General features: G+C 41.3%; 1 protein-coding gene across 1 annotated transcript in view; it reads right to left on the bottom strand.

The window, feature by feature from the left end:
* YEATS2 (YEATS domain containing 2) overlaps positions 1 to 12,265 on the bottom strand; it is a 71,151-nt gene that overhangs the window by 26,150 nt on the left and 32,736 nt on the right. The window contains exons 13-16 of the mRNA XM_065410945.1: positions 10,304 to 10,407; positions 7,235 to 7,342; positions 5,353 to 5,526; positions 160 to 418 (exon numbers count right to left, since the gene is read on the bottom strand). Of these exons, the coding sequence (XP_065267017.1) occupies positions 160 to 418; positions 5,353 to 5,526; positions 7,235 to 7,342; positions 10,304 to 10,407 (645 nt within the window). The remainder of the gene's footprint in view (positions 1 to 159; positions 419 to 5,352; positions 5,527 to 7,234; positions 7,343 to 10,303; positions 10,408 to 12,265) is intronic.

Raw genomic sequence — 12,265 nt, 5'->3', positions numbered from 1 at the left:
TAATTCTAATAAGTTTTTACTACAGATCTCTTAGCATGTTATTTTGACTAGATGTTCCCTATCATTCTGAAATATAGTTGTGTTTGGAGTAATACTGGAGCATGACAGAGTTCCAAAATGAATCTGAATTTTGTAATCCAAGTTGTAAAGTTACTTTACCTGAACCTTGAGATCCACTTTTCTGAACCCCTGCTGAAGTCACCTGAGCCTTCGTTAAAGTTTGCACAGGTTGGGCAACAATTGTTCCACCACCTCCACTCACAATGGCTTTTGCTACTCCTTGGGTTACAACCTGCTTTGGACCAACAGCTTTTGCTACTGAAGAGCTGGATTTTGCCACAAGTATCTGACCACCACTGATAGCCACAGCTTGTTTCACCGTTGACTGTAAAGTAGAACTGACAGGAACCCCAACGACCTGTAATAAATAAGCAACCGATGACACTCTTCAGGCAGGATTTCCCTGGTACAGCACCTAAAGAGAATTAACATTCCACCTGGTGGGCTACCCAAGAAGTTGGTATCTATTTCAGGGCATTTCAGAGGTTAAACAAGCTAACGGGTTACCCATTCTGAAACAATAAACTTAATGTAAGGGGGACTCAAACACATTCAAATGTAACTAAGACCAACACAGAGACTATTTAAAAAACTGATCAAACTCACAACCATTCCTGTTCAGTCCACCGGTGAGAAAATAACTATAAAACCAACCATGATTTCAGAATGCCTATTAAAGATTTGAGTGTGACCCACTTATCCAAGGACCCTCGATATTCCCCAACACAGGAAACTGCTTCATTCAGAAAGAACCTGACGTTTGCTTTAGTGAAGTGCAGAGAGCCATGCAACCCGAGGAAGCACTCAATGCCTACTGACAAAGGGTTCACTATTATGTCAGTAAACGCCTATCAGGCCGGACAAACTCACGACACCCAACAAACTGCTTTCATAGTATTTATCTAAAAAGTACCTTGTGAGGTATCGAATGAAAGCCAGTGACACCCTGGTCATCGATATCATTGTGACATGCCTATATTAACACTATAGAAGGAGTAATGTATACCTATTGATATTATGCCTTAAAGTCTGTAACCAAGCAAAGGGAGAACCAGGAGAGAAGATAGTTAGCTCTCTGTCATATATAAATTAAGTACGATAAAGCTGACACAATAGAAGCCCACGGCACATGTAGCATCAACAGGAAAAAAACAGGTCGACGGGAGGGCGGTGGAGGGGAGAATTTGGACTCAACATGGGCGACAGCACACAGGAGAGCAATCAACGGGGGCAAAGAGTCTTATCTGGGGGTGCACTTCAAAATGATGCATTTCAAAGGTTTACTGAACCATGAGAGGAAGGAAAAAGAACCTCTGTTATCCATTTGCTGAGAAAACCCCTTTGAGGGCATAGGGGTATTCACAAAAGTCTGGGTCGTGGTGATGACTGGAAGACAGCAAGCTCTGCAAAAAGCTTTGGTGAGAGACTGTATTAGACAAGGATTATAGCCTAAAGTTTTAATCTCTAGAAAGTGTTATACTTTTGTTTTGTTGGTAACCATTTCTGTTTCCATTATTCTTGCTCAATGCTCACTTGAATCTATGACACTCTGCTCTTTGTTAAACAACTTCTCTTTGTTTTCACCATAAATAGATTACAGTGCTGTATTATTACAAAGGAACCGATCTTAAGTTGTAACCTTCCAGCTGTGTGCACACAGTCTCTTTGGGGACACCATACCTGGCAATTAGTGAGAGTGTCCAGTGACAGGGGCTAGACACCACAGGGGGACGCTTCTGGGGAGTTCCGGGCCTAAGATACACTTGGTGTTAATCTGCAAGGTAAAATGCGGGCTGGCAGGGTTCTGATGAGTTTGTTGGGGTAGCTAGCTGACTGAGTGTCCAGGAACTGACACAGTTTGGCACCAGCAAGTCTCTCTCACTGAGGCAGGGGGGTAACATGCTGACCTATGGTTCTGGAGAAACTTAAGATTCAACTGACTCATGAAAATACTCTGGAAACTTTGGCCCCAATGTTGAACTAACAAACAGCCTCAGTTTTGTACACAGACAACACATCCAGGGAAGTATCACATTTGTGCACCTGCCAGACTAGGCAAAAAGGTAGTTTAAAGAACAATTAACTGATTTGTAAATATTAATGTACATTTACATATGTAAATATATTTTGCATACATTGGTCCGTGTGCGTGGCAGGTAGATTTCACTGTATACACCTTAGAGTGGGTAGAAAGGCAGGAATTAACCCTTTTGATGTCTGGATTGTTGAGCCTTTACACATGGAGCTGCTAAGCTCCAAGCGTGCCCCAGCTGCTTTGCTTCTCTCTCACTGACTCATCACACTGAAATCTACTGTAGTTCTCGTTCCACTGATGCAAAATAGAGTTTCCATTCTGGGCTAGTTTTTCCTGTTTCGCTCTCTCTTAAACCTTTGCAACGGAGGAGTAAATAGGAAGCAGGAGGTTGTTCCTTGCAGGCAACAATATGCAGCTGTTTCCACCCCCTTAACTTCCCCATGTAAGTAAAATTATTACACTGGTCTACAATTTTTGAGAAGTCGTCTGCTTCAGAGATAAAATGTGCTATTTATTATGTATTTTGATGTGCTGAATTCAAATATGACAATTAAAACAACTGATTGGCTACTGTTTCTAAGATATTTAAGTTTTTACATTTTATGTCTATGTATATTGTGTAGATAGTAGAGTTTTAATCATAAATTGTAAACCTAGGTCTTTTCATGTGTTTATGGTTGCTTTACATGATAATATTTCACCTGTCCTGTTTATGTAACACTTTAAAAATCAGCAAAAGGGTTATATAAATAAAATTTATTATTAAACAAAAGGCAAAAAACTATTATGTACATAGTTTAGTCCTATTCAGTGTCTACTCGGCGCTTCTTGGCTTGTCTCTTGTATTCATTAAATGGAGCATCTCTTGTCACTGTCCAGCAATAGTCTGCAAGCATTGATGGGCTCCATTTGCCCTGATAACGTTTCTCCATTGTTGCAATGTCCTGGTGAAATTGCTCGCCGTGCTCGTCGCTCACTGCTCCGCAGTTCGGTGGAAAAAAAGCTAGATGAGAGTGCAAAAAATGTATCTTTAGTGACATGTTGCAACCAAGGCTTTTGTATGCCTTGAGGAGGTTTTCCACCAACAACCTGTAGTTGTCTGCCTTGTTGTTTCCGAGAAAATGTATTGCCACTAACTGGAAGGCTTTCCATGCCGTCTTTTCCTTGCATGGTCAAATGCATCATCTCGAAGAAGTTCACGAATCTGAGGACCAACAAAGACACCTTCCTTTATCTTAAGTTCACTTAACCTTGGAAATTTTCCACGGAGGTACTTGAAAGCTGCTTGTGTTTTGTCAATGGCCTTGACAAAGTTCTTCATCAGACCCAGCTTGATGTGTAAGGGTGGTAACAAAATCTTCCTTGATTCAACAAGTGGTGGATGCTGAACACTTTTCCTCCCAGGCTCCAATGACTGTCGGAGTGGCCAATCTTTCTTGATGTAGTGGGAATCTCTTGCACGACTATCCCATTCGCAGAGAAAACAGCAGTACTTTGTGAATCCAGTCTGCAGACCAAGCAAGAGAGCAACAACCTTCAAATCGCCACAAAGCTGCCACTGATGTTGGTCATAGTTTATGCACCTCAAAAGTTGTTTCATGCTGTCATAGGTTTCCTTCATATGGACTGCATGACCAACTGGAATTGATGGCAAAACATTGCCATTATGCAGTAAAACAGCTTTAAGACTCGTCTTCGATGAATCAATGAACAGTCTCCACTCATCTGGATCGTGAATGATGTTGAGGGCTGCCATCACACCATCGATGTTGTTGCAGGCTACAAGATCACCTTCCATGAAGAAGAATGGGACAAGATCCTTTTGACGGTCACGGAACATGGAAACCCTAACATCGCCTGCCAGGAGATTCCACTGCTGTAGTCTGGAGCCCAACAGCTCTGCCTTTCTCTTGGCTAGTTCCAAATCCCTGACAAGTTCACCTTGTGTTATGAGGTGTGGTTCAGAGGAGGAGGATGGGAGAAAATGTGGGTCCTGTGACATTGATGGTTCAGGACCAGAAGTTTCATCCTCTTCCTCGTCTGACTCAAGTGAGAATGATTCTGGTGCATCAGGAACTGGCAGTCCTTCTCCGTGGGGTACTGGGCGTATAGCTGATGGAATGTTTGGATAAGGCACAGTCCACTTTTTCTTCTGTGACACACCTTTCCCAACTGGAGGCACCATGCAGAAGTAACAACTGCTGGTATGATCTGTTGGCTCTCTCCAAATCATTGGCACTGCAAAAGGCATAGATTTCCTTTTCCTGTTCAACCACTGGCGAAGATTTGTTGCACAAGTGTTGCAGCATATGTGTGGGGCTCACCTCTTGTCCTGATCTCCAATTTTGCAGCCAAAATAAAGGTGATTGGCTTTCTTAACCATAGTGGTTATACTGCGCTTTTGTGATGCAAAAGTCACTTCACCACAAACATAGCAAAAGTTATCTGCACTGTTCACACAAGTATGAGGCATCTCTGCTCACTTTGGCTAAACAGAAATGTGTCCCTTTGCAAAATCAAACACTGACAAATAAGAGAGCACGACACTGTATGATTTCTAGAGCTGATATAGGGCAATTTGTTCAGTAGAGTGATGTAAGCTTCGTGATGATTGCATCATCCATGACTTCTAGGAATAACACGATGCAATTCATATCATGTATGACGCAATACCAGCTTCAGATTGCATCATTCATTGTTTTGCCTAAAAAGCAAGTACTGTCCAAACCCAGTCATAGATTTATTCATAGATCCAGTCAAAGATGTATTTTAGTCATTTCTGGTTTAAATTGAGATCCCTTCCCTTTATAACTCACTTATCCTCCGCCATTCCCAAGTCAAGGGTCGTATATACTGACCCAATAGCATATCTTGAAAACTAGAGCCAATCAACAATTTTAAGCATCATTTTTGTTCTCAGTGACCCAGAATTAGTAAAGTTTGACTACATTTATTTCAGAAGCATTTTGGCTGTAGAGCAGTGTTACCTATGAAAAATAAAAGAACAAGAACTACCCCTAGAGCTGGACTTGAACCCACGGCCTAGCACTCCCTTACATATAGTACCTCCAGCATTCTAAGGTAGCAGCACAGAGATAGCTTGTTTCCTATGACCTCCCCCAAACTCAATGGCTTTAAGAGAAGCAGCACTGACTGCTGCCTGCTATCCCCCCAGTTCTGTGCTAGCAGCAGCGTGGAGATGCGACAGCGAAACCACACTGAGTCCAGGCAGTTTAAGACATCAAAACATTCAATACCTTTGATTGGGTGGTCCCCTCTCCTGTGCTCACGATCTGCTTCTGAGGTGACAAAGCTATCATGTGACTCCCCTTCACAGTGACATACTGCTGCCCAGAGGCCTGCGAGGTTGTCCCAGTCACCGGCAGCTGTGGTTGCTGGGGCAGCTCTCCAGGCTCCTGCTTTATTATCACCTTTTCAAAAGGAAAATTGGAGTAAACAAACTGCTTTGTGCCCCAAAAGAAATCATCATCATCTGCAAGCATCAGTCTTCAGAGAGAGGTAGGAGCTTCCAGGCTGAGAGAGACACAGAGGGCCAAAAGCTCCCACCGCACAGCCTCTGAACCACTCTGACTTCACTTCCTGTTTTGTCAAATGTGGTGAATACTTGCCAACTTCCCAGGGGCCTTATGAGGCTTAGTTAGTGTTTGCAAAGTGATGGGAAGGCCACAAGTGCGAAGTGTCGTTATTAATATTAACTATGTGTTTGTTCTGCTTGGAAGCTGCAACTATGCATTAGTCTGCTCAGGGCTGAGCGGTACTCTGGGCTTTTAATTCCCCATCCAGGATCCTGCCCCAAATATGGCCTGTACCCCTGACAAAACCCCAACCTTTGATAAATCCTTTTCTATCCTGCTACATTACGTAAAGGGTGTGCCTTATTCATTTCAGTTACGACCTCTATTACCAGAGGGTCTCAACATCTTGAATGTATTTATCCCCCTAACTGCTATTATCCCCATCTGGAGAATTGAGGCTCAGAGACTGAGTGACTTGGCCAAGGTCATGCAGGAAGTCTTGTGGAGCAGGGCATCATCACACATGGGTTTCCTGCGCCCTGGACTAGCATCATAAACCCTGTACCACCATTCCTCTTTCATCAAAATTAACTCATAATTTAAAGGAATTAAGGCAGCCACTCAGAACTCTGGGATAAACACCTGATTTTGGATGCCAAGGTCAGTAGTTAGAAATGGAAATCCTCTTCTATTAGATCAGCCTATTCATTCCCCTGTAAGGGGTGGGGAGAGTACTGGCTCACAAGAAGACACGTGATACTATAGTTGGTTAAAAAGAAATTTGGACAAGTGACACTTCGGGAAATGCATTTAAATGCCAATATTTGACATTCAGAAATCATGGGTAAAGTATTAGTAGGCGGGAAAATAGCCTAGAGTCTCAGACTACCGCAGTTTATTTTTAATGTACAGTAGAAACTCAGAGTTATGAACAGCAGAGTTACGAACTGACCAGTCAACCGCACACCTCATCTGGAACCGGATGTAAGCAATCAGGCGGCAGCAACAGAGACAACAACAACAAAAGCAAATACAGGACAGTATTGGGTTAAATGTAAACTACTAAAAAAATAAAATAAAGGGAAAGCAGCATTCGTCTACTGCATAGTAAAGTTTCAAAGCTGTATTAAATCAATGTTCAGTTGTAAGCTTTTGAAAGAACAACCATAACACTTTGTTCAGAGTTATGAACATTTCATAGTTATGAACAACCTCCATTCCCCAAGGTGTCTGTAGCTCTGAGGTTCCACTGTATTATGCGATAAAAGCACAGCTCTAAGATTTGCTAGAATACGACAGTGGTTCATCAAGGAAAAGGATGAATGAGATGGAAGAAGGGAGACAGACAAGGGAAAGAGGGCAGAGGAACAATCGAGCCAACAGAACAGAATGGAAATCAAGACTAATCTGCTGACAGTTGTAAAAGTTTTCATTTCCCTAATCACATAACAACGGAACTGGCAGTCAGGCCCCAAGAACACTCACTCCCAACAGTACCGTTATATGCACTAGAAAAGTTACATGCTTTGTGACAAAACCCAGTGGGCAGAGATACTATCAGAGCATGCATCCATGTACAAAGCCAAGAACATAAATCAAATACCTTTGTAAAAGCTCCAAGTCCACCTGTCACAGATTTAGGGCTTTGTGCCTTAGAATGACTCCCAATTGGACAAAGGGGCGGCATGGTTGCAAATAGAGAATCCTCTTGCTACGGATGAATACATATGGCACACAATTAGGTGGAACGTGCAATATAAAACAAAGTGATGACTTCCTGTATTCACATTACTGATAACCCAGAGTGCCCTGAATTACTTATCTGCACTGTTGTTGTAGCCATATTGATCCCAGGATATGACAGACAGACAAAAGGTAGCTAAGGTTTTATGACAGATACTGGTTTTATGGCTCATTACAACACCCAATTTGTAACCCACCCTATCGCCTGCGAACCCTTAATTACCCACTTCATTTTAAGTGGTCTCCTACAGCGTGTGTGAATCCCTTATGCTTAACAATCAGTCCCACCTTGTATTTAGCGTAGACACTCTGGTTACCCTCTACAGACCTCAGGAAGAGCTCTGCCAAGCTCCAAAGGTTGTCCCTTCCACCAATAGCAGCTGTTCCAGTAAAAGATATTACCTCGGCCACTGGGAGCTGTGGGCGGCCGTGCCTGCAGACGGTCAATGTAAACAAACTGTCTCGCGGCCAGCCAGCGGATTACCCTGACGGGCCGCATGCGGCCCATGGGCCGCAGGTTGCCCACCATTGACATAAATACAATGGAATCCTGCCAAACAATATAAGGACCTGCAAACACCAAATTCTTTTTTGTTGTAAGTTATATTATCAGCAACTAAAACAATGTTTATTATCGTATGGTAATTAGCTGATAGAAATGGATTTACAGCTACAGTCACAGGCATGATTTTTCTACTCTTTAAATGTTGTAAATTTAAATTAGGCTAAAACTGGCACACACAATCTAAGAGTTGAGAGCACATTTTAAAAGATAAACACTGGAAAACCATTTGCTGATTTAAAGCTGCAAACAAAACAAAGTTCTGTTTCAGATACATTATTCTTTCCTCTAAGTAAAAAATTCTGATGGCATGCAAGCTTCATAGTAGAACTGGTGGTCTTGCAGAAGTAGCAATATTTTCTACCTACATTATGTAAATTATGTATGCCACACATCTAGACCTGCAAAATTTTGTTTCTTTCATTCCAGCTGCGGAGGTTGGTAGATTAATCAAAAAATTTTTTTTTGACTTGTTCCATACTCTTAATAAATGTAAATTCTTATTTTCAGTCACTGTGCCAGAAGACTATTGAAGAGATGAAGAAAAATGCTGAACAGACGATGCTTTGAAATGTTAGGTTGGACTGTTTTAATACAACAGAATGTTTTTCTACCCTTACAAAATTACATGTTCCCAACCCAGTCGAAGAGACAGAGATTTACAGGGAACAGACTTCCACTTATTTTTCTAATTAACTTCCGATTCCTAATGGTGTCACCTTGAAAATGTGTAATTCATTCAATATGGGTGGTGTGCATCTCTGGATCTGCTCTGATTTATTTGACACTACAGAGAAGTAACTGCTCCAAACCAGTGAAATAAAGAGTTAATCCTTAACCTTGTTAATGGCAGTCATTGTGTACATACTTATTCTTTTTATATATATTATATATATATATATATAGAAAAGAAAGAAAGAAAGAAAGAAAGAAAGAAAGAAAGAAAGAAAGAAAGAAAGAAAGAAAGAAAGAAAGAAAGAAAGAAAGAAAGAAAGAAAGAAAGAAAGAAAGAAAGAAAGAAAGAAAGAAAGAAAGAAAGAAAGAAAGAAAGAAAGAAAGAAAGAGGTGCAAAAATCACAGTTAAAAAAAGCTGCTCCACATTTGCTGCCTCAAATATGTAAAAACTTGTTTCCTAAGAGAAGTGATACTCAAGATCACTATGGGACAAGCCTATGGATTGGATCTCTCACTATGATAAAAATACAAGATGGGAATACATGCTTAATTTTACTTAGTACACCTCTACCCCAGTATAACGCGACCTGATATAACACGAATTCGGATATAACGCGGTAAAGCAGTGCTCCGGGGGAGCGGGGCTGCGCACTCTGGTGGATTAAAGCAAGTTCGATATAACGCGGTTTCACCTATAATGCGGTAAGATTTTTTGGCTCCCGAGGACAGCATTATATCGGGGTAGAGGTGTAGATCTTGTCATATGTACACATGTGGCAAAATTCCTATACTACAGATTCTCAGAGATAGACCTGGTTGGAAAGGAACGTTCTGAATCTCAATTAAAAAATAAGAGGCTCTTCTCTGTAGACTGAATGGCAATTATCCAGGCAGCTAAAGTCGATTATTCTTGCATGTGCTGAACAGGCTAATGCTGACAAGGCTCCAGCACACCCCAGGCTCCACCAACCACTTTCAAAAGGGGTGTCATTGAAGCCACTAGTCTGCCAAAAATACCCTTCTCTGTAAAGAAAATGGGAACGATTTTGTCTCAATTAACCCAGCTCCATACCTTTATTGCTTTCCAGCTGCAAAGCAGACACTACTCATTCTCAATTTACAGTCAGTGACTCCACATTTGTCTGGGGCAAATACTTTTTTTGTAGATAAAGCTTCCAATGTCGCTAGCTCTTTGGTGTTCTTTTTATCTCCCTGTTGTTGACATGAACATTCTTCTGATGGAGGTAGCTGAAAAGCCACTGAATGTCAGCTATTGGCCTGATATGAATGTATCAGTCGTGCAGAAAATTTGGAACTGAGATTTTAAAAATATGCACCTCTTGTTAAATCTGATATTATCACCAACCAAGCCAAAAAAGATTAGTCTTTTATAGAACAGGCTCTTTGAAAGGTATTTTGACAGTACTGATATCTGTGCCCTCCAAGGATTTCCTTATACGCTAACAAAAGACTGGCACTTTTCAGAGAAGTACTCACAACTCTAATTAGAGCTGCATGAAATTACACTATCATACCATATAAACAATAGTGCTATGGCGGCTAGAGAGGAAATGTTCAAATGAACTAATGAGAACATGAAGTTGTCTGGAATCAGCATTTATGATGCTGAAAAAGCCTGCTCCATATGAAGCTATTTCTTTATGGAAACAGACAACCTAACAAGAATGTTACCTTGACAGCTGACGTTACCAAGCTGCTTCCATGGATCTTTGAGACTGGAGAGCCGGCTCCATGAGAGGCTTGAGAGACACTTGTCAGTTTGCTTGTTGGGCTTCCTGGGTATTGGAAGACAAGTTTTATGCAGTGTTGTTGTAGCCATGTTGGTCACAGGATATTAGAGAGAGTGGGTGAGGGTAATGTCTTTTATTGGACCAACTTCTGTTGGTGAGAGACAAGCTTTCAAGCTTACCCAGAAGCTCAAAAACTTGTCTCTCTCACTAACAGAAGCTGGTCCAACAAAAGATATTACCTCACCCACCTTGTCTCTCTACTGGAAGATAAGGCAGATTTCAGCATAAGGGTTCAGTCTTTGGTACCATTAAATAAATACAGCTTTTCATCAAACAAGGAAGACATGATCAGTGGAGATCAGGATGGGGACAAGTTACATTAGTGTTCTGTTATAGAAGACAACGTATAGTCAAAATCAACACAAACTAAACATCCCTTCTTTAAAGGAACAAGACCTCACTAAACATAATGCTAAAAATCTCATTTCTTCAAGTACTTTTGAATATTAAAAGACATTTTTAAAATCTGCTTCTTCCCCGTTTGAACAGTTTACATTTTGTACTCCACTCAACAGAACTAGTTTCACTTTCTGATTCTCAAAAGTACAGTTCTGCAACACGTGGGTTGCACATATAATATCCCCTTGCAGTGTTTATTTATAAACTGCTTGCATTTATATTAAAAACAAAACTATACAGATATTTCTATTGAAGGTAGGCTTTGTGAAAGCTCGCGTCTATAAAACCTTTGTTTCAGACCTCACCTGACTTAGTAGTGTCTCTTTGTTTTACCCTCTTTTAAAAAAATTAAGATATTGGGTGGGAATTTGAAAACCACCTATGTGACTCTGATGTACAAGTCCTCACTGACTTCCAATGGAACTTGTGTCCCTAAGCCACTTAGGTGCTTTTGAAAATTCCACTCACTATCAAATTGCATCGGATTTACCCAACAAGAGAGCTCAAAAACACAGATTAAAAGAAATTCAGCTACTGCAAACATACAGTGGTTTCCCACCATTCAGTTTTCCTCCCATACAGTTGTAGGGGGGTGCTCATTGAAAAAATGTTATTTTCTGATCAAAAAAGGGGACATTTTAATGAAGATCTTCCCCCTTTTTCAACTATGTCTAGTGAAAGGCACATACTACATGGATCACTGTAACCAGGATGAACACACTATGTCAGCTCCAAGTGTCATTTTGAGAAGCTACTATATACACCTATATGTAATTACGTATACGTGCATTTAGACAGGAAGTTCTTAGCCTGTCTCTAATAATGGACTCACAAGCAGTTATTTTTCCTCCAACATGTAGGCAAGGGTTTCCAGCTGGCTCACATTGCCTTCCACCTGTTTCCTGCAATCTGTACTCCCCATCGACAGACTGCACCGGTTCCCCTAGCGTCACCTCTGAAGCACCACGGGAATCTAGTTAAATGAGTCTGGGGTGGGCCTGAGGCCAACCAGCTAGAAGCAGCTGAATGAAGGTTCACAGTAGCACAAAGGTTGATTCAGCTCCTCTCCAGACCATCTTAATCCAATTGACCTATTGTTTTGATACAGCTAGAGAAATGCATGCTGGAAACTCTAGTACTGGCAGGTCACACTTTTGGGTTAAAGATGGGGGGTGCGGGGGAGCACTTCGCCATGGCAAAGGCACAGCTTCATTTTAAGTGTCCTTGCTTTTTATCAGTGTGTAGCACAGCCTCACATTCCTTGCTCCTCATCTCTGAAATGCGTACACTCCCTGGGGAAAGGAATGTGAGATTTCTATTTGGCCTTGCTTTTTCTGTCACGGCCGAAAGCCAATTCCTTTAACGTTAAAAAGACACATTCTGTACATTAATTAGACAAACCAATAATACTGATCTTCCTTTGTAAAAGGCTTTCAGATCTTCA

Source organism: Emys orbicularis, chromosome 9, assembly GCF_028017835.1.
Source record: "Emys orbicularis isolate rEmyOrb1 chromosome 9, rEmyOrb1.hap1, whole genome shotgun sequence".
Taxonomy (NCBI): domain Eukaryota; kingdom Metazoa; phylum Chordata; order Testudines; family Emydidae; genus Emys; species Emys orbicularis.
Note: the sequence above shows the minus strand (reverse complement) of the source record. Positions and strands in the feature narration are given on the sequence as shown.